The sequence below is a fragment of the Coturnix japonica genome, chromosome 2, assembly GCF_054131305.1.
Source record: "Coturnix japonica strain WE chromosome 2, WE-NBRP24, whole genome shotgun sequence".
Taxonomy (NCBI): domain Eukaryota; kingdom Metazoa; phylum Chordata; class Aves; order Galliformes; family Phasianidae; genus Coturnix; species Coturnix japonica.
In genome coordinates, this window is record NC_140664.1 from 62,369,318 (window position 1) to 62,395,646 (window position 26,329).

A 26,329-nucleotide genomic window follows, 5' to 3' on the forward strand; every position below is an offset into this window, starting at 1 on the left:
CATGGTCAATTTGTCGTCCACCAGGATGCCCAGGTCCCTCTTTGCAGAGCTTCTCTCCAGCAGGTCTTCCCCCAGCCTGTACTGGTGCATGCAATTATTTCTACCCAGGTGCAAGACTCTACACTTGCTTTTGTTAAACCTCATCCGGTTTCTTACTGCCCAGCTCTCCAGCCTGTCCAGGTCTCGCTGAATGGCAGCACAGCCTTCAGGCATGTCAGCCAACCCACCCAACTTCATGTCATCAGCAAACTTGCTGAGGGTGGTCACTATCCCCTCATCAAGGTCGTTGATGAAGATGTTGCACAAGACCGGACCCAGTACAGACCCCTGGGGGACGCCACTAGTTGCAGGCCTCCAGCCAGACACCGCACCACCAATGACAACCCTCTGCACTCTGCCAGTCAGCCAATTCTTGACCCACTTCACTGTCCTCTCATCTATCCCATACCTCCTCAGCTTTTTTAAAAGGATGTCATGGGGGACAGTATCAAAAGCCTTACTGAAATCAAGGTAGACTACATCTACCGCTCTCCCCCTGTCCACCCAGCTAGTGACATCTTCATAAAAGGCCACCAGGTTGGTCGAGCACGACCTCCCGTTGGTGAACCCATGCTGAGTTCTCCTGATAACCTCCTTTTCTCCCAGTTGTCTGGAGATGGCATCCAGCACAAGCTATTCCATAACCTTCCCTGGGACAGAGGTGAGGCTGACTGGCCTATAGTTACCCGGGTCTTCCTTCTTGCCCTTTTTGAAGACTGGAGTGACATTGGCCATCCTCCAGTCTTCAGGCACCTCCCCAGTTCTCCAAGACCTCTGACTGATTACAGAGAGCGGCTCAGCAACGACCTCTGCCAGCTCTCTCAACACCCGCGGATGCACCCCATCAGGTCCCATGGATTTATGGACCTTAATGTTTCCTAGGCATTCACGGACCACCTCTTCCCTGATTAAAGGGAAATCTCCCATTCTCTGGACTCTCTCCAGGGTCTGGGATTCCTGAGGGAGAACCCTTTCACTAAAGACAGAAGCAAAGAAGGCATTCAGTATTTCCGCCTTCTCAGCATCCCCCGTTACCAGAATGCCCCCCTCACTTAGTATGGGGCCCACATTCTCCCTAGCCTTCCTTTTGCTGTTAACGTATTTTAAAAAGCCTTTTTTATTATCCTTTATCTCCTTAGCTAGATTCAACTCCAGGTGGGCTTTAGCTTTCCTGGTCGCATCTCTGCAGTCCCTGACTACATTCTTATATTGTTCCCAAGTGGTCAGACCCTTTTTCCACATATAATGTACTTTCTTCTTTCCGCGGAGCTTGCACATGAGCTCCTTACTCATCCACGCAGGTCTCCTTGCACCTTTTCTTGATTTCTTAGTCACAGGGATGCACCGATCCTGAGCTTGGAAGAAGAGCCGTTTAAACGCTGACCAGCTCTCATAGGCCCCCTTGCCTTCTAGCACCCTGGCCCACGGGATAGCCCCAAGTAGGTCCCGAAGGAAATCAAAGTTGGCTCTCCTAAAGTCCATGGTAGCAATCCTATTTTTTGCCTTGCTTCCTCCACTCATGGTCACTACATCCCAAGCTGCCCCCGACTTTTACTTCCTTTACAAGTCCTTCCTTATTGGTGAGAATAAGGTCCAGCAACGCCTCACCCCGCGTCAGTTCCTTGACCACCTGCATCGGGAAGTTATCTTCAATGCACTGCAAGAATTGTCTGGACCGCGCATGCCTGGCCATGTTGGTCGTCCAGCAAATATCTGGATAATTGAAATCCCCCACAAGTACCATTGCCTGGGAGCATGCCGCTACTTCCAGTTGCTTATGGAAGGCCTCATCAACCTCCTCCTCCTGATCAGGGAGCCTGTAGTACACACCCACAACAGTGTCCCCTTTGCCAGCCTGGCCCTTGATTCTCACCCTCAAGCTCTTGACTTCTACATCACTCTCCCCCAGCTGGAGTTCAATACATTCTAGCTGCTCTCTCACATAAAGAGCAACTCCACCACCCTGCCTTGCCAGCCGATCTTTCCTAAAAAGCACATAGCCCTCCATGACAACATTCCAGTCATGCGAGCTGTCACACCACGTCTCCGTGATCGCAATGAGATCATGGCCACATGACTGCACGCAGAACTCCAATTCTTCCTGTTTATTCCCCATCCTCCTTCATTTTTCTTCTGTTGCCTTCCCTCGCATTTCAGTTATTGCCAACTCCTTCTCCAGCGCTGAAAGACCCATTTTATTGTCTCACCAGATGAAACCAGACAGAACTTAACTCTTCTTCCATGGCCTGGTCTCCAACGTGCCCTTTGAGCAAAGTGCATTGACTTCGAAAACTCAGGGACTACACTCAAAGCCTCTTTTCACCATCCAAGGAAAGCTGGTGTTTGTCTGACAGTTAGCTCCAAAAGCTGAGTACTGAATTTGAATACATCACTCATGCACAACATCCTGTGAGGGACTGCACTAGAGAGTCTGGAACTGCAGCCACATAGGGATTTCCATAGTGGTGGTTTTGCAAGGATCTGAACACAACTTGTGCTGGACATGCCTTTCTGCCTGGATAGAGCATTTCTTCTTTACGTTTCTCTGAAAACAGACAGGACCATCGCCTTCAAAACAACCTCAGCATTCTCTGGTCTTGCTCCTTTCCCAGGAAGCTGTAGGTTCTTGACAAGCACAGAACCAAGTTTTTATGCACAGAAAAAAAACATGGCTGGAAAGTTCTCCTCCCACTCAGTGCTGTCCCCATGTGGGGCCCCACTCACACATCTCTGAGTCTCAACAGCAGATGAGCAGGAGCAGCAAACATGCTGCTGTGGGCAGCTCTGATGGTCGTAACTGCATGGTCTTGTAAGTCCTTCAGCTTCTTTTTCATCATGGGCAACCATGGATTGTGCCCTAACGGATGGCATCCCAACTGGAAGTTGTCCAATGAGTAACATATTTTATCCTCTTTTTCTCCTTTCTCTCTCTATTTATTTATTTTATTTTTTTAATTTTCCTTTTCATAATTCTAGGTGGATTTGCACAGGAAACTCCCATACAGAGCCCTGTATCCATCACCAAGTCACAAGGAAATGCAGATCTGAAGTGTCATTTTAAAGACTACTCTGGAAATTTTGATAACACTGTCATACACTGGTATCAACAAAAGGAGAATAAGGCTCCTGTGAGGATGATCTACTTTTCAGCAGGAAGAACATTTCAAGATGAGGGCTTTCAAAGGCACAGATATAGGATTCAAACTATTTCTGGACAGAAAATTTGCACTCTTACAATGAGAAACATCATTCTGGATGCTGCTGCTACTTACTATTGTGCCTACTGGGACCCTCACTGTGGCAGAAGCCAAACAATCACCACAACAAATACTTCCTCAGCAGCTCACAGATCATTTGGAATAAACCAGTCATCATATCCTCTTAGCCACTTGTGCTTAACACCAGGTTGCCATGAGATATTCTGTTTTGTTTTTCAGTATTTCTCTCCTAGAAGTGTTTGCATCTATTCCAAGGATCAAAACTGAAGTCCTGAGGCTGTGCATTTCCTCCCACACTCCAAATCAAACATGGGGCACACGCTCACAGTGCTGCTGCACTGCTGCTGAAAGCCAGTAACTACCAGCTCTTCATGGAGGGCAGCATGGGCAGAGTGTGTTTTGTCATGCTGGGGATGGGCGAGCAAGCTGGGTTAACTGATTGATCTCCAGCATGGAAAAGGACATACCTCCCATCCCCTTGGAGTGACTGCACATGCTCTGTGCCCAGCAGGGTGGCCTCTCAGCTGGCAGCCTTGCACCTGATGTCCAGCTGGAGCTGCTCTTGCTCTCAGTCCTTTCTCAGTAGCTCTTATGCAAAATTCAAGTCCTTGGAATGAGCAATAACTCTTGCATTTGTCTGAAAATCAAGTGGGATTATAACCTTTTAACAAACCTGAATGATCTTTTGCTGACCTTACTCCGACCCCATGCTGATGTGTTATCAGAGCCCTGCGTTGCTATGCACAGAGAAAAAACATCTCTGGAGACTTCTGCGACAACTTCTGCTGTCCCCATCTGAGGCCCCACTCACTCATCTCTGACTCTCAACAGCAGCAGAGCAGGAGCAGCAAACATGCTGCTGCTGGCAGCTCTGCTGGTCGCAACTGAGTGGTCTTGTAAGTCCTTCTGCTTATTTTTCCTCACAGGCACCCATGGATGACATAACAGTTATCTTCCCAAGGAAATGATTCATTGGAATGACATAACTTCCCCTCTTTTTCTCTATGCTTTTCTTCTCTCTCTTTTTTTTTTTTTCTCTAAATGGATTTGCACATCAAACTCTCACACAGAGCCCTTTATCCATCACCAGCTCACAAGGAACTATAGTCTGGTATTGCTATTTGTTGAGGCTTTTCCGCCAGCACATCCCTGTGTTGTGTACACAGAAATACCATCACTGGAGACTCCAACTCAGTTCTTTCTCCATTCAGGGCCCCATTCATTCTCCTCCGTACCTCAGCAACAGTCAAGTGGAAGCAACAAACATGCTGATGCTGGCGGCTCTTATGACCACAACCACTTTGTCTTCTACATTCTGCTTTCTTAAGCTTACTCCTCACAGGAACCCATGGATGAGTTAAAAGATATCTTCCCAAATCCCTGATTGTCACTGAACAACAATTTCTCCTCTTTTTTTCTTTTTTCCTAGATGGATTTGAGTGGGGAATTCCCATACAGAGCCCTATATCCATCACCAAGTCACAAGGAAGTATGTGTCTGCAATGTCATTTTAGAGACTTCCTTGAAAATTTTCATAACACTGTCATACACTGGTATCAACTGAAAGAGAATAATCCTCCAAAGAGGCTACTCTTCTTTGCAGGAGGGAAAACTACAGTGGAAAGTGGCTTTGCAGGGAATAAGTACATGGTAGATAATGTTTCTAGTCGGAATCTGTCCGTTCTGACAATAAACGATGTAAGTCTGGATAATGCTGCTACATACTACTGTGCCTACTGGGACCCGCACCATGAGAGATTCTCAGAGACCATCAAGCCACAAAACTCCTTCAACCTCTCAACTTCAACTTCAGTCTGAACCACAGGATTGTTACTGCCTCATTCCCGCAGCCTTCTCACCCCATCTTCTATCAGCTGCTACCCAGAACTAATACTGAACGGATGCAGAAAATCACCAACAGGAAAGGGCTGGAGGGGACCTTGGGAGATCATCCAACCCATCCACTCTGCTAGAGCAGATTCACTTGAGCAGATGGCAGCTAGGGACATAGTTTAGTGGGTAGACAGATGGACTAGATGATCACAGCAGTCTTTTCCAATCTTAATGATTCTATGATTTCTTCAGCAGGAAGCAATGTTTTCCCATGCTGTTCTTCCATGCCCTTCGTTCTGAAGAAAACTCAGCATGTTGCCTAAAGATTTTTCAGACTTTATCGTGATATAGGAAAAGATGTCAGTGAGTGGTTATTTCAGGGTCTGGACCCAGAAGGGAAACTGATTAGAGCCACATGCTGGGACAGAAAATGCAAGATGCAGCATATGGACACATTCAAAATGGGCAGCAGAGTGGCTCTCAGTGCTGGACTGTATCTGAGTACTAGCTGATGGAACTTCATTCTGGATGAGAGGTGGAGTATGCCTTTGAGGATGAGAAGGATGATGAAAGCTTACAGAACAGCTCTCAGTTCAACTAGTCAGAAATGCCAAAACTTGCTTGTTAATATATGCGGTTCAGCCTAAGCTAATTTGGAAGAAAAACTGCCAGGAGTTGAATAGAATTCATGGTCCTGGATGTACTGACAGCAACTGGCTTCCCTTTGCATTCATTAATTCTGAAAAAAACTGTGCAATCTGTAGTTGGAATGCTGTTGTCAGTATAAAGCATGCAGCAGTGCCTGCAGTATCTTGCTCAGAAAATACATTAAGTTACCAAGGTGAGTATAAACAAGATGAATGGTAAGAAATTTGAAGCTTTCTGCAGTTTGCAGTTAGATTTTGTCTGTATATGGGCAGGTATTTTGGCCAAAGAGTGAACAGGGTCATCACTCAGAACAGGCACAATCTCAGCGATTGTCTCTTCCTTCCTGGGCTCCTGGGTGATGTAAGCTTTCTTGTGCTGCTCAGAAGCAGCTGGGAGGTGCTGCTAAGCTGTCCATTATTTATCCGGGAAACTCAAGCTCAAACAGGAGGTAATCATACAAAGGTGGTTCTTAAATGAACACACTCAGCAGAGCTTCTGGAGTTATGTCAAAGGTTTTGTCCAAAGAGTAGGGAAAATTTGAGACATCTCTCAGAGCCACAATCCAGCTTCAGCTCAGCGTAGGACAATTCCTTACAGGTTTCCCTGATAGTGTAGATTTAGCAGTCCCAAAACAGAACAGGCTGAACAAAGAGGCTGTGGATGCCCTGTCCCTGGAGGTGTTCAAGGCCAGATTGGATGGGGCCCTGGGCAACCTGATCGAGTAAATGTGGAAGTCTGCTGGCACTGCCTGGCAGGGGGGTGGGAGCTTGATGACCCTTGAGGTCCCTTCTGTGATTCTGATCTCCTGGTTCACCCAAGAAGTGGAGGAAATTCAAATTTAAGACTAAAAGGTATAGAAGATAACCTTAGGGCTGTAACTCCATCACATTGCCTACAGGTAGCATTAGATCACCTTCTGACATTTCATCTGGGTCTGCAAGGCCAGAGACCTTGAGATGTGTAGCCAGGAACTCTCCCATCCTTCGCTTCCCCGACTCTATTGACTTCATTGACAACAGTTTTTCTCCCCACGCACAAGGTGATTGTAAAGTCCTGCTTACCTTTCAATTTCTTTCCAACATGGATGTCACATCTGTGTTCAGTTTATAAAAATCCTCTAATTTCAAAGACTGCAAGTCTGAGCAAAGTGTGATACTCTCTTTTTTCCTTAAGGGGAAATATTCCCCCTAGTTATTATTTAGAGGAAAATGCTGTTTTAATGCAGTTCATTTTATCTGCCGAAAGAGCACAACATTACCACAATAAAAAGATAAAGATACAAAACCTTTATTTGTACAAGAAAAGGTTGTTTTAGAGTAATTTCTCTTACAGTCTAGTTGAGACATTGTTGTAAACTTCATAGGAACTAGAATTACTATTTCAACTAACTAATTAGTTCTATAATATTGAGTTTGTAATAAATATAAATATAAAATATGTAATATATTTGAATTAGAAAATTAAACTCTATTACTGTACATTCTTATATTGTATATTCTATGTTATTATATAACAATATGATTATGATAGATATGCAAATGTAAAGAGCCACTGTTTCCTACTGAGACAAAATAAAAACAGTCCAAGAAGGGCGTAGGAGTAGGAGAGAGAGGTTCATGATGTTCAGGGGGCATCCTCCAGGGAGAGCAAGTTGCATTATGATTTCAGATGGTGAGTGCTCCTGGCTCACGCTGCCATCCGTAGGAGTGGAGCTGGACTTCAACCTTCTGCAACAGTTTATACATTACACTACAGTTTCATGAGCTGGCATTTGAACTTGTCTTCTTCCATCTCTCGACTGAGCACCCAGCAGCATTAATACAGCATTTGCTGCTGATTGTAACTCTCTCAATTACACTTAGAACTTTACTTTTATGTTATAAAGATCACTTATTATACTACTGTTAGCACATAATGTAGCATTGATTTGAGATGTTTCCCATTCTCCCCGCCCAAAGATTCCATTTGCCCTTTCTCTGCTGACACTAACTCTGGCAGGACTCTTACTTTCTTCCACTCCTGGCCTCCTTCAGGACCTTCTGACGCCTGTTGAGAAATGTTTGATGATGATATATGATGGGAAATGCATTGCATGCATAAGCCTAAGGCATGCTGCAGATGTGATACAAACTGTCCATTGCCTCCTTTTCAAGACAGCAGTAGTGGTATGTATTGGAGTTGGCATCCCTAATACAGAATGAAATGGAAGAAGGTTTTTTTTGGTAAAGAGATTATTGTTATCCATGGCAGAACCCATTTCTACTGAAGAAAAAAATGTCATTTGCAATGCCTGTGCTAACGCATTAGGGATTATTTAGAAGAATCTGTGTGAGGATTCGGGTAGCTGTTCTAATTGATTGGAGTGAGGATGAGTGAGAAACCCAAGTTGAATTCTCCCCTCTGCCACTGATCTCCTGACTGAGTCTAGCAAGTCAGCTTGTTGGGATTTCACTTCCCTTCCTGTCAAGGAACAAATAGCCTAAGCTTTCTTCAGAATTCAAAATGTAATCCATTGTTGCTTACCCCAGTTTAGCATCTCTTTTCAATCTATCACTCACCAATTTCTGATAGTACAGAGCCTGGTGGGGCGCTCCCTTGGGCTCACGTGGAGGTGGATTGACATACATTAGTTGTTGTACTTCTGGAGGTGGATCCATATCCATGGGTTCTCCATTTTGGTGTCCATCCACCTCCATTGCCTCCACCACACCTTCAGCTTGCCTTGGCTGAACCTCTTCTCTCCTCCCCATCAGCCGCAACTTCTTGTGCTGAGGAAGATGCATTTTTACGTGTAGAGCACTTCTTGTGCCTCCTGACTGTATATGGTCCACCACAGGTATGGCCGTTGAAGGCCTTGGAACACTAGTGACATCATCTGTGTACACTGTTCCATGGCAACCCAAACACGGCAGTTGGGGCCTATGGCCTGTGAGATGCCCCAGTTTTGAAGAAGGAAGGGCGGGGGGTACTGAGGGACCCCATTATGGGAAGGGCTCACTTGTGCCACTGTGCTTGCTAGAGAGAACTTGTAGCCAGCCCTTGGGCAAAAGGCCGCATAGAGACTCCAGTCCCTTCTTCAGCCATGCCTCCAATCCATTTGTACTAATGAGTGTCAGGATCAGGCCAGGAGAGCCTTCTACTTGGCAGTTGCCTGGCTGCCTGCAAGTGGAGGCAGCCTGGTTCCCAACAGAAATGGAGAGGGCACAAAGGGCACTGACACCCAGCAGGGAGCCAAGGGACATGCAATCAATCAAGAAGTGCTGAGTTTCAAGGGTGGTGTGACTTCTCTTTTGCTCTCTACAGAGATTCCTTGCTTCTATTTCCTACCGTTCCAAAGTAGGCTTAGGGTTAGGGTTAGTCTTAAGATTAGTACTTACTGTTGGGTTTAGGGTTAGGCTATTGTTAGGGTTACAGTTATCAATTATGGTTAGGGTTACAGTTAAGGTTAGGCTTAGGGTTTTGGTAGGGTTTGGGTTAGGGTTTTGTTTTGGTTAGGGTTTTAGGGTTTTGGTTATGTTTAGTGTTCTGGTTCTGGTTACTGCAGGGTTAGGGTTAAGGCTAGGGTTAGGGTTACTGTTAGGGTTACGGTTGGGGTTAGGGTTAGGATTAGGTTTATGGTTTGGTTTAGGGTTAGAATTAGGTGAGGGTTAGGGTTAGGATTAGCCTTAGGGATATGGTTATTGTTAGGGTTGTGGTTTAGGGTTATTGTTAGGGTTAGTTTTAGCGTTAGGGTCTCGATTAGGGTTTAGGTTAGGGTTAGAGTTATGTTTTGGGCTGGGTTTAGGGTTAGGGTTACTGCAGGTTTAGGGTTAAGACTAGGGTTATTGTTAGTGTTAGGGTTAGGGTTAGGTTTAGGGTTTGGGTTAGGATTACCATTAGGATTAGTTGAGGGCTAGGGTTAGGGATAGGGTTAGGGCTATGGGTAGGGTTAGGGTTAGTGTTAAAATTTGATGGGGGTTAGGTTTAGGGTTAGCATTAGGGTTAGGGATAGGGTTATAGTTAGGTTTGTGTTTTAGGATTTAGATTAGATTTAGGAATAGACTTAGGGTTAGGGTTGGGGTTAGGGTTAATTTTATCGTTAGGTTTAGGGTTAGGGTTAAGGTTAGGATTAAGGTTAGTGTTAGGTTTAGGGTTGGGTTTACAATTATTGTAATGTTGAGGGATAGGTTTACATTTAGGGTTTAGAATTAGGTATAGGGTAAGAGTTAAGGCTAGCGTTACGGTCAGGGTATAGGGTTAGGTTTATGGTTAGAGTTAGGGTTGGGGTTAGGGATAGTGTTTACGCTTAGTGCTATGGCTAGGGTTACAGTTATGGTTAGGCTTATCTTTTAGTTTTAGGGTTAGTGTTAGTGTATGTGCTAGGGTTTTGGTAAGGGTTAGGGTTAGGGCAGGATTACTGTAGTTGTATGCCTTGGTAGCTGTATGCTTAAGTGTCAGAGAGTTTCACAGGAAAGGGGAGCTTTTCTGAATAATGTTTATGGCTAATTGGAATCAGAGGCAGAGAAAGCCAGAACTCCTGAAGTTGCTCAATGGTTCATGGATTTGGGTTTTCTGGGCCAAGTAGTCAGCAAGAGGGAGACACAGTTTCATCACCTTGCTTCTATTTCCTACCTTTCCTATGTTTCCCACCTTCCCTTCCCCATCTTCCTAAACGGCTAGGACTTGTAATAAACAGGTGGGACCAACATTTGAACTGTTTTCTCTTCAGCTCAGGCCGGGTATTCATATACAAAAGAAGCTTGCCTCCATCCATAAATTTGAGTGAGACACTCTGTTTTTCTTTAAAGGGAAACTTTCCCCTTATTTATTATTAAGAGTAAAATGATACTGTCATTGTTGTCAAGAATATTTCCCTCTGTGAAATCTCCATTATTCTACAATTTAACTTAGCGTCTTCCTGGCTTTGTGGTGCAAAAGAACGATATTTTGCCTTTTTAAATTCAGTTCATTTTATCTGCCTCATGAGCACAACATTACCACAGTAAAAATAGATAAAGAAACACAAACCTTTATTTGTACAAGAAAATACTGCCTTAGAGTTATTTATCTTAGTGGATAGTTAAGACATTGTTTTAAACTTCATATAAACTAGAGGTCAACTACTATTTTATTTAATTATTTAAACATGTCATAAATTATTAACTACATAACAAATATAAATTTAAATATAAAATACATATTTAATTTATAAAAGTAAATTCTATTATTGTACGTTCTAACACTGTATGTTGTATATTATTATATATTATTATATAATTATTTACATATTATAGATATGCAAGTGTGTAGTGCTGCTGTCTCCTAATGATACAAAGTAAAAGCAATCCAAGAAGGGCGTAGGAGTAGGTGAGAGAGATTCATGGTGTTTGGGAGCATCCTCTTCAGAGACCATGTTGCATTATGTTGTCAGGTTAGTGCTCTTGGCTCACACTGCCATCCATTGGAGCTGAGCTGGACTTCAACCTTCTGCAAGAGAGATTATGCATTATACTTCACCTTTATGAGATGGCATTTGAACTTGTCTTCTTCCATCTCTAGTCTGAGCATCTGGAGCATTATTAGAGCATTTGCAGCTAACTGTAACTCTCTCAATTGCACTTAGATATTTACTTTCATGTAATAAAAATCACTTTTTATACTACTGTTAGCACATAATGTAGCATTGCTCTGAGATGTTTCCCATTCTCCCCACCCAAAGATTCCATTTGCCATTTCTCTGCTGACACTTACTCTGGCAGGACTCCTACTTTCTCTGACTCCTGGCCTCCTTCAGGATCTTCTGACACCTGTTGAGAAAAGTTTGATGGTAACTGATGAGAAATGCATTGCCTCAGGATACATACTCAAGAGGGAGATGGCTTTGCAACTCTGACTATAGAAATATGAAGCGTTAGGGAATCCCTGCTGCTTGTTTCATACACATGCAGCTGCCATCACCCACGTAGCGTGCTCCCTAGAAATCCCCCAAATGTGGTTACATGTAACGCATACAGTTACACTCTGGGAGCCAAAAAACATGACAAATTCATAGTATGGGAAGTCTGGATTTGGTAGCAAAAAACAGCACTCCTCATCAGAGAGTATAGTGGACTGGCATATGTTTAAGTGCATTTGTGATTCATCCAGCATGGAATTAGGGATGGAAAAACCTTTATGAGGAACTGAGCTTGGTTCACTCTCTCTCTCGAGTACTTCCTTAAGGTGTATTAAGATGTTATTTGTTTGGGAAGTACAAGCTGTACTGGTGTCCTTTGTGGAAGCTCTGGAGGTTGGATACAACAAGCACAAAAATCCTTATCACAACCTAAGGCATGGTGCAGATGTGATACAAACAGTCCATTGGCTTGTTTTCAAGACAGCTGTAGTGGTATGTATTGGCATCCCTGATACAGAAGGAAATGGCAGTAGGTTTTCTCGGTAAAGTGATCATTGTTATCCATGGCAGAACCCATTTGTACTGTAGAAAAAATGTAATTTGCCATGTCTGTGATAAAGCAAGTAGGCATTTGGGATTATTTAGAAGAATCCGTGTGAGGATTTGGGTAACTGTTTCAGTTGACTGGAGTGAGGATGACTGAAAAACCCAAGCTGAATTCTCCCCTCTGCCACTGATCTCCTGACTGAGTCTAGCAAGTCAGCTTGTTGGGATTTCACTTCCCTTCCTGCCAAAGAACAAATCACCTAAGCTTTCTTCAGAATTCAAAATGTAATTATTTGTTGTTTAACTCAGTTTGGCACCTCTTTTCAATCTATCACTCACCAGTTTCGGATGGTGCAGAGGCTGCTCTGGCGTTGTCTTTTGGGCCCACGTGGAGGTGGATCCACGTCCATTGGTTGTTCTTCTGGAGGTGGATCCACCTCCATTGGCTCTCCGTTTTGATGTTCATCAATGTCCATGGGCTCCACCGCTTCTTCAGCTTCCATCAGCCTCATCTTCTTACAGAAAGGAAGATGCATTTTTACGTGTAGAGCACTTCTTGTGCCTCCTGCCTGTATATGGTCCACCAACTGTATGGCCGTTGAAGGGCTCGGAACACTAGTGACATCATCTGTGTACAGTGTTCCATGGCAACCCAAACATGGCAGTTGGGGCCTATGGCCTGTGAGATGCCCCAGTTTTAAAGAAGGACAGGGGGTACTGAGGGACCCTATTCTGGGTAGGGCTGTGCCACTGTGCTTGCTAGAGAGAACTTGTAGCCAGCCCTTGGGCAAAAGGCTGCATAGAGACTCCACTCTCTTCTTCATGCCATGCCTCCAATCCGTTTGTACTGGTGAGTGTCAGGATCAGGCCAGGAGAGCCTTCACTTGGCAACTTTCTGGCTGCCTGCAAGTGGAGACAGCCTGTTGCCCAACAGGAACAGAGAGGGCACAAAGGGTACTGACACCCTGCAGGCCCTGCACCCCTGTTTCAGGTACGGGGACCCTACGGGGCAGATGATCCTGTCACGGGCAGAGGTAAATCTAGGTAACCCGTGACAATATCAGGAAACTGCCACTGGAAAACCTATTTTTGCAACACTCAGTACGTGGAAGCTGTGGGTGGCAGATAGTGGGGAGAGGGCTGCTCCTCAGTATTACACATTGAGTATACAGAATCAGAGTCATAGAATGGCTGGGGTTGAAAGGCACCACAATGATGATTGAGTTTATACCCCCCTGCTAAGTGCAGGGTTGCCAGCCACTAAATATACCCAAAATAAAACCATTCCCCCTTGTCCTGTCACTATCCACCATCATAAAAAGACATTCCTCCTCCTTTTTATACACTGCTTTGAAATACTGGAAGGCCACTGTGAGATCTCACAGTGAGCTCTCCCCACAGCCTTCTCTTCTCCAAGACATAAAAGCCCTGTTCCCTCAATGTTTCTCCATAGGAGAGGTGCTCTGTCCCTCTGATCATCATAGTTTCCCTCCTCTGGACCCGTTCCAAGAGGTCCATGTCTTTCTTGTGCTGGAGGCACATGCAGTACTCGGGGAGGGCCCCAGGCCTGGACTCACTGAGGACTCCAGCAGGAGCCTCACAATAGCCAAGTAGAGGGGGACAATCGCTTCCATCTCCCTGCTGGCCACTCCTCTTTCAATGCAACCCATGACACAGACCCAACGTGTGCCATGGGTGCACAGCTGCAGCGGGTGCTGCTGGCTGCCACAGCCCCAGGCAGCTCTAAATCTCCTGCCAGACCGGGAAGGCCCACAGCCATTGCTGCAGCCAGCACCATGCTGCAGGCCACTTCTCTGGGACAGCCTTTCAGAGTGCTTTCATCCACTGGTACAGCACAGACTCAGAGAGGCCCTGAAGCAAGTTCTGTGCACATTCTGTCTTCTCTGATGAGTCGTACAGAGAAGCTTCCTGGGCTAGCAAGAAGCAGGCAGCCCCATCTGTATTCTGGCAATGAGAAGTCACAAAGACACAGGAAGCCACCTATGGCTGTGCATTATGGGAACCCAGCAGCCCTGCAGAACCCCCAGCAGCCTGCACACAACTTGGCTGTGCTCCCACTGGGGCAGGGGCTGCAGCCCTCTGCTGGTGCTGCCCTGCTGCCTGTCTGCGCAGTTCACCTGGAACAGGACTAACAGCACACCAAGTTGTGCAGCTGCTGTGGGCAACTGGCCTGCAAGGGGGAGAAGGCAAAGGGAGCTGCATGCTGGGAAGAGACACAGGCCAGTCTAAACCCAGGTGACTGCTTGGGTCTCCTCCTTGGGGAAATAGCTGCAAATGCTTCTTGATCCCAGTGGCAGGTAGAACAGCCCCATTGAAAGTCACAGCAAGAAGTGACTTCCACTGCTCAGATCTGCTTTGGGACCTCTCAAATGTGAGACTGAGGCTGTCTGTGCAGGGAAGCCCTAAGGAGAGGAGCAACCATGTGGTTGCTGACAGCTCTCATCCTGGCAGTTGGTTTCTCCTGTACGTGCCCTGCTCACTCTGCTGCCTGCATGAACAGCAGGGACCTCTGCTGTTCCAGTTAGATCTTCCCCGTTTCTCTCTTGCTTTCCCTTAGGTGGCTCTGCACAAGCCCTCCAGCAAAGTCCAGTGTCCATCAGCAAGCCTGAAAGCAAAACGGTGCTCATCACCTGCCACATCTCCGTCTCCAACTTTGACCAAGTCTTCATTCACTGGTACCACAGGAGGCCTGGGGGAGCTCCCAGGCGCATTGCCTACATGGCAACCAGGCTGTTCCTTGAGAATGAGTCTGATGAGGGGAAATTCAGCGTGGAGAAGGACCTCACCAAATCTGAGTGCACCCTGACAGTGGGCAGAGTCACCGCACAAGACGCTGCGACCTACTACTGTGCCAGATGGGATGCACAGCAGCAGAGAGCTGTAGGGAGCCTGCACAAAGACATGCTCTGCCTCCCAAAACAGACCCTACAATTCCAGAACACTTGTGGGAATGGCCTCCCCTCCCCTCTGCATCTTTATTCTAGGCATAGGCTATGTGGGCTCTGAAAGGTTTCCCTTTCCTGTACTGTTTGCCCCAGGCTACAAGGTCCCTCTGTTGTGCTGCTTTCTCACAGCAACACCTGCTGGCTGTGCAGGGCCCCTCTCTGGGTGGCTGCTAGTGACTCACATCCTTCCCTCAGGCACAGCCCCTGTCCCTGCCACACAGCTGGGGGCTTTCTCTGGGGCAGAGGCAAGCAGGCACCCTGAGAAGAATGCTGCTGCTGCCAGTTCTGGCCCTGGCTGAAGCCTGCTTGCATCCATTCCCCTCCCTGTGGAGGATCCACTGGGAACAGCAGTGGCATGGGGCTGTTCCGCATACAGCTGTGGCCAGCAGGCTGGCAGTGCTTGCTGCGTTTTCTCTCCTTCTGATAGATGGACATGCACAAGTGCTGCTGCAACAGCGTCCACCATCTGTTATCAAAAAGGAATCCACAACTGTGAGTATTCAGTGCAAAGTCGAGGGCATAGATGACTTCCAGGCTGCCTACATCCACTGGTACCGACAACTGCCTGCCAGAGCTCCTGAAAGGCTTCTCTATGTGACAGGAGTATCACAAGTTTACTACGATTCAGACTCCTATAAGAACAAATATTTGTCTTCCAAAGTGGGGAATAAGATTTGCACTCTCTCAGTTCTTAATGTACGTGATGATGATGAAGGTACCTACTACTGTGCCTACTGGGTGTCTCACAGAGGGAACAGACTGCAGGCAGCCCTTACAGAAAGCCGGCTGCAGCTTCAGCAGCAAACTTTCATTCAAGGGCCAAAAATCACAGCTGCCTTCCTTCCCACATCTCTCAGCCTTCACATCATCCCCACAAGCTGAAATGGGGAAGGAAATCCAAGAGGAAAGTCAAGATACTTATATGGCCATCACGTTGACAACACACTGTACTGTGGGTTGATGAAAGTTGCTTCTTGGGCATATCCAGGGGTCTGAGCAAAGTGACCGGAGGAAGGGCACAACTGAACAACCCTGGTTTCAGTTTCCATGCTTAACAAGATTTGTGGGTAAGATTTAATGTGATATAGCAGATAGATAGATAGATAGATAGATAGATAGATAGATAGATAGATAGACAGACTGATAGATAGATGAATGCAGAAAAAGACGTTATTAGAATGTCTATTTTAGGTCCCCTCTGTAGTGTTACTGATTGCATTTTGTTTGACAGAGAATTTACCGCACACAAATATGCGCTTCATTGTAGTGAGCTGAAGACCTTCCGTTGGATGAGCCATGAGTCATTTCCTCCTCTCAGCCACTGAGGATTTCTCCATCTTGATGGCTTTGTAACACTTGTACCACGACTTCAGTTCAACAGTTCGTTCATGCAGACAACATGCTGCTGCTTCCTTTACTCATTGTGACTTCATTTTGGTCCTGTAAGTGCTGTTTCCTTTCTCCTCTCCATCCTGTGCATGGAGAACACAGACCCTGCTGCATAGCTCGGTGCTTCCTTGCCTACATGTGGTTTCTCCCTGCTCCCTTGCAGGTGGAGATGCGCAGGCTGCACCGGTGCAAAGCCCGGCAGAGCGCACGCTGGTGGAGGGCAGCTCAGTGTCCATGACATGCCAGCTGAGTAGTGACAACACTGTGCACTGGTACAGGCAGCTTCGTGGGGAGCCACCCAAGAGGATACTGTACATGTCTGGGTACTCACCTACCTTTGATAAAAGCATCGATAGAATGAAGTTTCAAGCCCAGAAAAATCCTTCCAACTGTGTTCTGACAATAAAGAAAGCCACCCGGAGGGATACCGGTACTTACTACTGTGCATACTGGAATTATCCAAAATACCCAGCATTAGATGAGCCAAGATAAGCTGTGCAAAAAGGCATTTGGCACTCTGAACCTCTAGCTATGAACTCGTACCACATGCAGATACTTCTTTACCCCCCCTTTCTCTGGTGATTTTCTGCAGCAGGATAGGAAAAGCAAAAGATGAACTTGGCCAGTGTGTAATGGAATATGTCAATTAATAATCTGAATATTTTTCTGTACTTTCACGTACCTGTAACATGCAGAAACTGCAGGTTCTCAGTCACAGAAGGTTAAAACTCGGTGGCTCTGCTGTTATGGGGAAGAACTGACTGTACTCAGAGCATTCACCTTACAGTGAGCACAGACTGCCTGTGCCTGTGAACAACGAGGAGTTGTAAATTTCCCCTGTTTATTAAAATCCATGGAGCGAGCAGAGAAACATATCTCATTTCCCTTGAGTCCCTCACTTGAATGGAGACACATGTGAAACAATGAGACAAAACTACGTGATCTTCTAGATCCTCCTTCATTTTTCTTCTTCTGCCTTCCGTTGCAGTTGAGTTATTACCAACTCCTTCTCCAGCCCTGAAAGACCCATTTTATCATCTCACCTGATGCAACCAGACAGAACTTAACTCTTCTTCCATGGCCTGGTCTCCAACGTGCCCTTTGAGCAAAGTGCACTGACTTCTAAAACTCAGGGACTACACTCAAAGCCTCTTTTCACCATCCAAGGAAAGCTGGTGTTTGTCTGACAGTTAGCTCCAAAAGCTGAGTACTGAATTTGAATAAATCACTCATGCACAGCATCCTGTGAGGGACTGCAGTAGAGAGTCTGGAACTGCAGCCACATAGGGATTTCCATAGTGGTGGTTTTGCAAGGATCTGAACACAGCTTGTGCTGGACATGCCTTTCTGCCTGGATAGAGCATTTCTTCTTTACATTTCTCTGTAAGCAGACAGGACCATTGCCTTCAAAACAACCTCAGCATTCTCTGGTCTTGCTCCTTTCCCAGGAAGCTGTAGGTTCTTGACAAGCACAGAACCAAGTTTTTATGCACAGAAAAAAACCGTGCCTGGAGAGTTCTCCTCCCACTCAGTGCTGTCCCCATCTGGGGCCCCACTCACACATCTCTGAGTTTCAACAGCAGCTGAGCAGGAGCAGCAAACATGCTGCTGCGGGCAGCTCTGATGGTCGTATCTGCATGGTCTTGTAAGTCCTTCAGCTTCTTTTTCCTCATGGGCAACATTAGATTTTGCCCTAACGGATGGCTTCCCAACTGGAAGGTGTCCAATGAGTAACATATTTTATCCTCTTTTTCTCCTTTCTCTCTCTCTATTATTTATTTATTATTTAATATATAATAATAAATAAATAAATTTATTATTTAGATTTTCCTTTTCATAATTCTAGATGGATTTGCACAGGAAACTCCCATACAGAGCCCAGTATCCATCACCAAGTCACAAGGAGATGCAGATCTGAAGTGTCATTTTAAAGACTTCTCTGGAAATTTTGATAACACCGTCATACACTGGTATCTACTAAAGGGGAATAAAGCTCCTGTGAGGATGATCTACTTTTCAGCAGGGAGATCAGTACCAGATGTGGGCTTTAACAGGAACAGATATAGGATTCAAGCAAATGCTGGACAGAAAATTTGCACTCTTACAATCAAAAACGTCATTCCGGATGATGCTGCTACTTACTATTGTGCCTACTGGGACCCTCACTGTGGCAGAAGCCAAACGATCACCACAACAAATACTTCCTCAGCAGCTCACAGATCATTTGGAATAAACCAGAACAACTGCAGTGGTGTGGATGAGCTGCTCATCCTGAAGGAGTTCCATCTCAGTCTCTCAGAGGATTTCAGATATTTTCTTCTCCTAAATGAAGGTTTATGAAGCTATCTGCAAAGTCCATGTTATGCATTTCTTCAGTGGCAAGTATATTTGGTGATAATCTTCACCTGGAAAGATGTATGGTTGGAAAGGAATCTGTCCAGTATACGTGCCTTCTTGTAACAGACAGCACAAAGCTGGATTTGTAGTTATGCCTACAGGGAAACTTGCTGTGTTAGAAAACTTCAGGACAAAACTTAGACAGTAGCTGTCATTTGGACATTATATGTGTGAGTTCCCTTCACTACCATGCGCCATTTGTTTTCAACTGGAATCAGGTATCAGTCAGATTTCTGCTCTGTGGCCAGAGGAATAGCAGTGAATCGATACACATTTCATCTGTCCTGGTAGATTTTGGCTGCACGGGTTTAGACTCATGTTCTCTCCAGACAGTCACCAACACAAATGTGACTGTAACTAACTGAGGTTGCCCATCCAGGAGATTGTCCTGGGGTGCTGCTGCAAGGAACGACTGTGTCTCTGTCTCCCTTCTTTAAGTCTATCCCATCCTTCCCTCCTCCTTGCACATGCACTGAAGCCCCATACCTTCCTGTCCTGACTTAAAATGAAACGGTCTTTGCTGTTACTGTTTACAAGGAAGAGAGGGAGTCGTCCAATCCTCTTAGCCACATGTGCTTAACACCAAGTTGCCATGAGATATTCTGATTTGTTTTCCAGTATTTCTCTCCTAGAAGTGTTTGCATCTGTTCTGAGGTTCAAAACTGAAGTCCTGAGGCTGTGCATTTCCTCCCACACTCCAAATCAAACATGGGGCACACGCTCACAGTGCTGCTGCACTGCTGCTGAAAGCCAGTAACTACCAGCTCTTCATGGAGGGCAGCATGGGCAGAGCGTGTTTTGTCGTGCTGGGGATGGGCGAGCAAGCTGGGTTAACTGATTGATCTCCAGCATGGAAAAGGACATACCTCCCATCCCCTTGGAGTGACTGCACATGCTCACTGCCCAGTAGGGTGGCCTCTCAGCTGGCAGCCTTGCACCTGATGTCCAGCTGGAGCTGCTCTTGCTCTCAATCCTTTCTCAGTAGCTCTTATGCAAAATTCAAGTCCTTGGAATGAGCAATAACTCTTGCACTTGTCTGAAAAGCAAGTGGGATTATAATCTTTTAACAAACCTGAATGATCAGGTTTGCTGGCCTTACTCCGACCCCAGGCTGATGTGTTATCAGAGTCCTACGTTGCTATGCACAGAGAAAAAAACATCACTAGAGACTTCTGCGACAACTTCTGCTGTCGCCATCTGGGGCCCCACTCACTCATCTCTGACTCTCAACAGCAGCAGAGCAGGAGCAGCAAACATGCTGCTGCTGGCAGCTCTGCTGGTCGCAACTGAGTGGTCTTGTAAGTCCTTCCACTTATTTTTCCTTACAGGCACCCATGGATGACATAACAGTTATCTTCCCAAGGAAATGATTTCCAACTAATGACTTAAGTTCTCTTTTTCTCTTTGTTTTTTTTTTTTTTGTTTGTTTCTCTCTCTCTCTCTCTCTCTCTCTTTTTTTTTTTTTTCCCTCTAAATGGATTTGCACATCAAACTCTCACACAGAGCCCTTTATCCATCACCAGCTCACAAGGAACTATAGTCTGGTATTGCTATTTGTTGAGGCTTTTCCGCCAGCACATCCCTGTGTTGTGTACACAGAAATACCATCACTGGAGACTCCAACTCAGTTCTTTCTCCATTCAGGGCCCCATTCATTCTTCTCCGTACCTCAGCAACAGTCAAGTGGAAGCAACAAACATGCTGATGCTGGCGGCTCTTATGACCACGACCACTTTGTCTTCTACATTCTGCTTTCTTAAGCTTACTCCTCCTCACAGGAACCCATGGATGAGTTAAAAGATATCTTCCCAAATCCCTGATTGTCACTGAACAACAATTTCTCCTCTTTTTTTTCTTTTTTCCTAGATGGATTTGAGTGGGGAATTCCCATACAGAGCCCTATATCCATCACCAAGTCACAAGGAAGTATGCGTCTGCAATGTCATTTTAGAGACTTCCTTGAAAATTTTCATAACACTGTCATACACTGGTATCAACTGAAAGAGAATAATCCTCCAAAGAGGCTACTCTTCTTTGCAGGAGGGAAAACTACAGTGGAAAGTGGCTTTGCAGGGAATAAGTACATGGTAGATAATGTTTCTAGTCGGAATCTGTCCATTCTGACAATAAACGATGTAAGCCCGGATGATGCTGCTACATACTACTGTGCCTACTGGGACCCGCACCATGAGAGATTCTCAGAGACCATCAAGCCACAAAACTCCTTCAACCACTCAACTTCAACTTCAGTCTGAACCACAGGATTGTTACTGCCTCATTCCCACAGCCTTCTCACCCCATCTTCTATCAGCTGCTACCCAGAACTAATACTGCACAGATGCTACCCTTGAGCAGATGGCAGCTAGGGACATAGTTTAGTGGGTTAACAGTTGGACTAGATGATCACAGCAGTCTTTTCCAATCTTAATGATTCTATGATTTCTTCAGCAGAAAGCAACACTTTTCCATGCTGTTGTTCCTGAAGAAGTTTCAGCATGTTGCCTGAAGATTTTTCAAGCCTTTTGCTTGACTAGAAAACTAAGAGAGATCTTTAGCTTGAATAGTCCTGAGATTTTCAGTGAAGAAAATTGTCTTATTTTGGATTAGAAACTATCAACTGCTGGTGAAGGAAGATGAGTATTTTTCTTCTTTTTTCAGATGTGTCAGTCTCTTTCCCCATCCTTCTTGCTTTCAGCTTCCGTGTTTCATTCCCAGTCATCATTGTAACAACACATATGAAAAGTGTGGATGCAGCACTGCCAAAGCCAGTACCAACAGAAAGAGCTTCCCTCACTTAAGAACACTTTTCCATATTTATACCTGTAATCAGTGTGTTCCTCTTAGCTACTGCTTCAGAGTTCACGTTGACGCTCATGGTATGAAAAGAATCCACTGAAATTTTTCCCTACCTTCAAGCCTTTCTTTAGTATTTTCCTTTATTGTGGTACACTGAGACTCTTCTCTCTTTCTTCTTTGATCTGTAACTCATTGAAGAATATTATCCATATGGTTTGAAAAAGTGACACAATTTCAAGGATGTAGTAGGTGTCAATATGGGCTGTTGTTGAATTTTGACCTACTAATACTTGCAAGCCAAAAACATACAGAGGAACTGGACTACCTTTCTGCAACGCACAGGGCTCCACTTTCTGTCTTTCTTCCAAGGAGACCTCCCATCTACTCACTGTTGTGGACACAGTCCAGTCCCAGCAGGAACAGACAAGGTGGCTGGGGAAGAGCTGTTCAGCTTCTTTCTCTGCCTATGTTACTGCTCATATTGCATTAAATTTGAAGTAAAATAACAAAACTGCTGATGCTGGAAAAGCCCCATAAGATCATCAAGTCCTCCCATCTGTCAAGCACTACTAAGTCCAGAACTAAGCCATGCCCTAAAAACAACTTCTACATGCCTTTGAAGTACCTCCGAAGATGGAGACCACCATTCATTTCAGCAGGCAGCCTGTTCAACAGTTCTGCCCAGAAGAATTTAGAGAGGATGACCATTTCTGTTACATCTGTTTAAACTGAAAGGTGGTCTAAACCGCTTAAGCCATCTGCAGTCTGGTTCCTCTCTGTAGCCACAAACTGTAATTTCTTGACATTGGCTTCTAGTCATTCCGGCACACACGGTCCCAGCAGTGTTCATACTGTTTCTTTGAAATGTCAAGCTAAGCATGGAGGCTGTTTGACAGGGCAAACCTCTGTTTTCTCAGAGGTTATCTTGGGCTGTCCTGAAAGAAACAAGAGTGCAAAGGAAAAGCCTTCATCGTCCTTCCTGAGATGTAGGAAAAGATGTCAGTGAGTGGTTATCTCAGGATCAGGATGAACTCCAGGAGGCAGACAGGTAAGAGCCACGTGCTGGGACACAAAACACAAGATGCAGCACCTGGACACATTCATGATAGACAGCAGAGTGGCTCACAGTGCTGAACTGTATCCGGGTACTTAATTCTGGATGAGAGGTGGAGTATGCCTTTGAGGATGAGAAGGATGGTAACCTGCATGTATGTGGTTCCTTAAGATGTATAATCCTTGGGTGTGTAAAATTGAAGAGGATACCCTCACTTGTTAGGCATTAAACGGATGAGTTACCTGACCATCCAAAGTTTAGAATCTTTTTACACAATGATTTGATCTAAAGGGAATTATTATATGCTCTGAAAACTGAATGCAAATCTGAAATTCCTGACATTCTCCAAGAAGGCAATGCCAGCCCATCCCTTAAACAGTCTCCCAGGGCTTGAATGGAAAAAAAAAAAGGCATTTTGTTGCTTTTTGTTTTCAGTGACTGCACATCACGAGAGCACTTCAGATTTTTGCAAAGCTAAAATGCAGTGTGTAGTGTGTGGATCAAATACTTCGGCACAGGAACTAAGCTGATTGTCTCCGGTAAGTATTGCGGTTATGGGTCTGATCTTCACACTGTTATTTGGGTTGTTAGATTATAATTAATAATGTAAGTGTTTAGGAAAAATAATTTCTGCCTGATAGGTCATATTTTGTCTTTAATTGGTGAATGTGGCTGCATTTGGGTGTTGATGGGCATGAATATTGATGTAGTGCATAGAGAGATCACAGGAAAAATTACTAAATATTTATCAAGGATAGAGGGGTGGAAAAATGAGGAGAGATAAAACTTTAAATATTGGGGTGGATTCATTCCTTGTGCTGTTCCAGGAAAGAATAACAAATTATGTGAAAATTTATAGTACAGCTCTCAGATCAACTAGTCAGAAATGCCAAAACTTGCTTGTTCATAGATGTGGTTCAGCCAAAATTAATTGGGAAGAAAAACTTCCAGGAACTGAATAGAATTCATGATCCTGGCTGTACTGAAAGTAACTGGTTTCCCTTTGTATTCATTAATTCTGAAAAAACTGTGCAATCTGTAGTTGGAATGCTGTTGTCACTATAAAGGATGCAGCAGTGCCTGCAGAAACTTGCTCAGAAAATCCAAGGTGACTATAAACAAATAAAACTACAAAAAGCAGAAGAAATTTGCAGCTTTCTGCAATTTGCAGTTAGATTTTGTCTGTATATGGGCAGGTATTTTTGCCAAAGAGGGAACAACGTCATCACTCAGAACAGGCACAAATTTATTTAAACACATACTAGTTGTCTGTTTAGAATATGGTCTTTGAGTGTAAAACATGGGCTTTGAAGTAAGAGTATGATGAATCTTAATCTAAGGTGTTTTCACACTGCAATATTGTGCAAGACATCTAAATTCACAATATCTAGTAATTAATTTTATTTTCCTTTGGGAATGATAATGTTACCACATTTCCTCTTAAAATAACAGAAGTTACTTTAGAGATAGTGCAGTAGACTACAAAGCAGCAGATCTTAGTTACAAAAATCCCAGGACTAAAAGGGCTCAAGCATAGCAAGTAAGCGTGGCACAACATCCTTCTCAGAAAATGCTGCATTTAAAAACATTTTACTTCATCCCCCCCAAAGAAGTCATTGTATTTCTAAATATTGTACTCCAGTCCATGCTAAAAATTCAGTTATACACCGGCCAAATTATCACCAACCTCTATATCAGAGAGATACTTTGTGTTGCTTGTGAAAGAAAAACGAAGTGTGTTAGATATTGCTAAGCATTATCACACTGTGGTATGGTGATGAGAAAATATTTGGAACTGGAACTAGACTTATTGTTTCAGGTGAGTGTGAAGTAAGACTTGCTACATTTGAAATGCATTTCAATACTGTTAGATACTGACTGCATGATGTGTTCTGGTTCTTTATCTTCCACTAGTTTTAATCCTATAGAATGCTTTTCAGGATTTTATCTGCAAACAGAATTTCCTGATGCAAAACACAACATCATGGTTTTGCATTTATTGCATTTATGTATTAAATTGGGAAAATGAGGCAATCATTGCAGTGGAGAAGTATAATTAACCCCTTATTTTCTTCTTAAAGATCAATTTAAATGTGGTGAAGATAACAATCAGAGAAATGAATGATTATTTTTTTTTTAGTCTTTAATGGTGCATATTCCATTTTTGTGATGTGACTAATTCATTCTGAAAGCCTACATCAATTCTGAGTTACTCAAAATCTTAGAAGAGCAAAGAAGAGCAAGACGCTTATTTTTGTCTAAGCCTGACAATACCAAATGACGGGAGAATGCCCAGGACTGTATTAAGACCCGCATAGATGAAAGGCCACTCTCTCTTCCTAGTTTTTGCAGAAACCTTTTACTATCGGTTATGACATATTATCAGTTATTAAAAATGCTGAACTGTAGGGACGCTAACTTTTCCCTCCCAAAATATTGGCATATTTATCAAGATTTTACTGCTCCAAGTAAAGTTCACATGCTTTGATGCTTGCCCGTGGTTTGGCTTGACTAAGTACTTGGGAGGGAAACTGACTAATTTTGCTCACCTGAAAATGGGGTGTCTTGGTAATGGCTGTTTTTATGTTTATTTGAGGTTTTGCTTTATGTTCTGATAACACATATTCTGATCCAGGTGTTTGTGCTGCTCAGCTCTCACCATAACGTTCACTAAGAGGAGGCTCAGGGTCATCTCAACAATAACTATAAATTCCTGAAGGGAGGGTGCAAAGATGAAGTCAGGCTTTTTTCAGTGGCACACAGTGTCAGGACAGGAGCCCACGGGCAAAAACTGGAATACAGTAGGTTCCCTCTGAACACCAAGCAGCACTTCTGTGCTGTGTGGTTGACAGAGCCCTTGCTCAGGCTGCCCAGAGGTTGTGGGTGTCCTCCTTGGAGATCTACAAAAGCCACCTGGACATGGGTCTGAGCACCCTGCTTTTGGTGAAGGTTGGAGCAGGGGATCTTAAGAGGATCCTGCCAACCTTAGACATTCCAAGGTTCTGTGATATAAAGATAACAGATCTGATATTGTAAAGACTTCATCCATCGTGTCCGGATATTTGCACCAAGTTTTCGGCTCTGGTACAAAGCTCATTGTATCAGGTAAGTTACTTTCCTTACAATAAGATATAGGAGTTTTGTGTATTGATACAAATTGATTATTAGAGTGTCCTGGAGGACATTCAGCTTACTTATAGCTTTGGTCAGCCCTGTCCCTGCATGGGTTTCCTGTGTGCTGTCAGTCCCATTGATTTGTAATGCGGTGATTTAAGGTCACAAATATATTCAGAAACTATTTTTTAGTCACTTATGAGCATACTCCTCCTTGGAAATAGTGTGAAAAATGATCTGGTGTAGTTTCCAGAGCCCTCATGCTTTCTTCCAACCACCGAAGGATTAACAACAGAATCAAGCAGTTGTGAATTAAACATAAAAAAAAAGAAATCCTCTTTTCAATACAGATTCAAAGAACAATTTGCAATGGCGATTGCTGACATCCTTTTTCAGTTAGACTAGTAAAAGTGATATAATTTGTGCTTTTGGTCATGTAAATAGCACTTTGGCA

General features: G+C 44.4%; 1 protein-coding gene across 2 annotated transcripts in view; it reads left to right on the forward strand.

The window, feature by feature from the left end:
• Nucleotides 1–2,772: 2,772 nt before the first annotated feature.
• Nucleotides 2,773–26,329, forward strand: part of TARP (TCR gamma alternate reading frame protein) — a 31,582-nt gene continuing 8,025 nt past the window's right edge. Inside the window, exons 1-4 of one of the 2 annotated variants that reach the window (XM_085537682.1) lie at nucleotides 2,773–2,848; nucleotides 3,016–3,336; nucleotides 5,990–5,994; nucleotides 24,544–24,580. In XM_085537682.1, the coding sequence (XP_085393808.1) occupies nucleotides 2,806–2,848; nucleotides 3,016–3,336; nucleotides 5,990–5,994; nucleotides 24,544–24,580 (406 nt within the window). In that variant the 5' untranslated portion in view covers nucleotides 2,773–2,805. Of the gene's footprint in view, nucleotides 2,849–3,015; nucleotides 3,337–5,989; nucleotides 5,995–15,294; nucleotides 15,864–24,543; nucleotides 24,581–25,799; nucleotides 25,867–26,329 lie in introns of those variants that run through there. The other variant, XM_085537681.1, reaches the window with a different exon arrangement.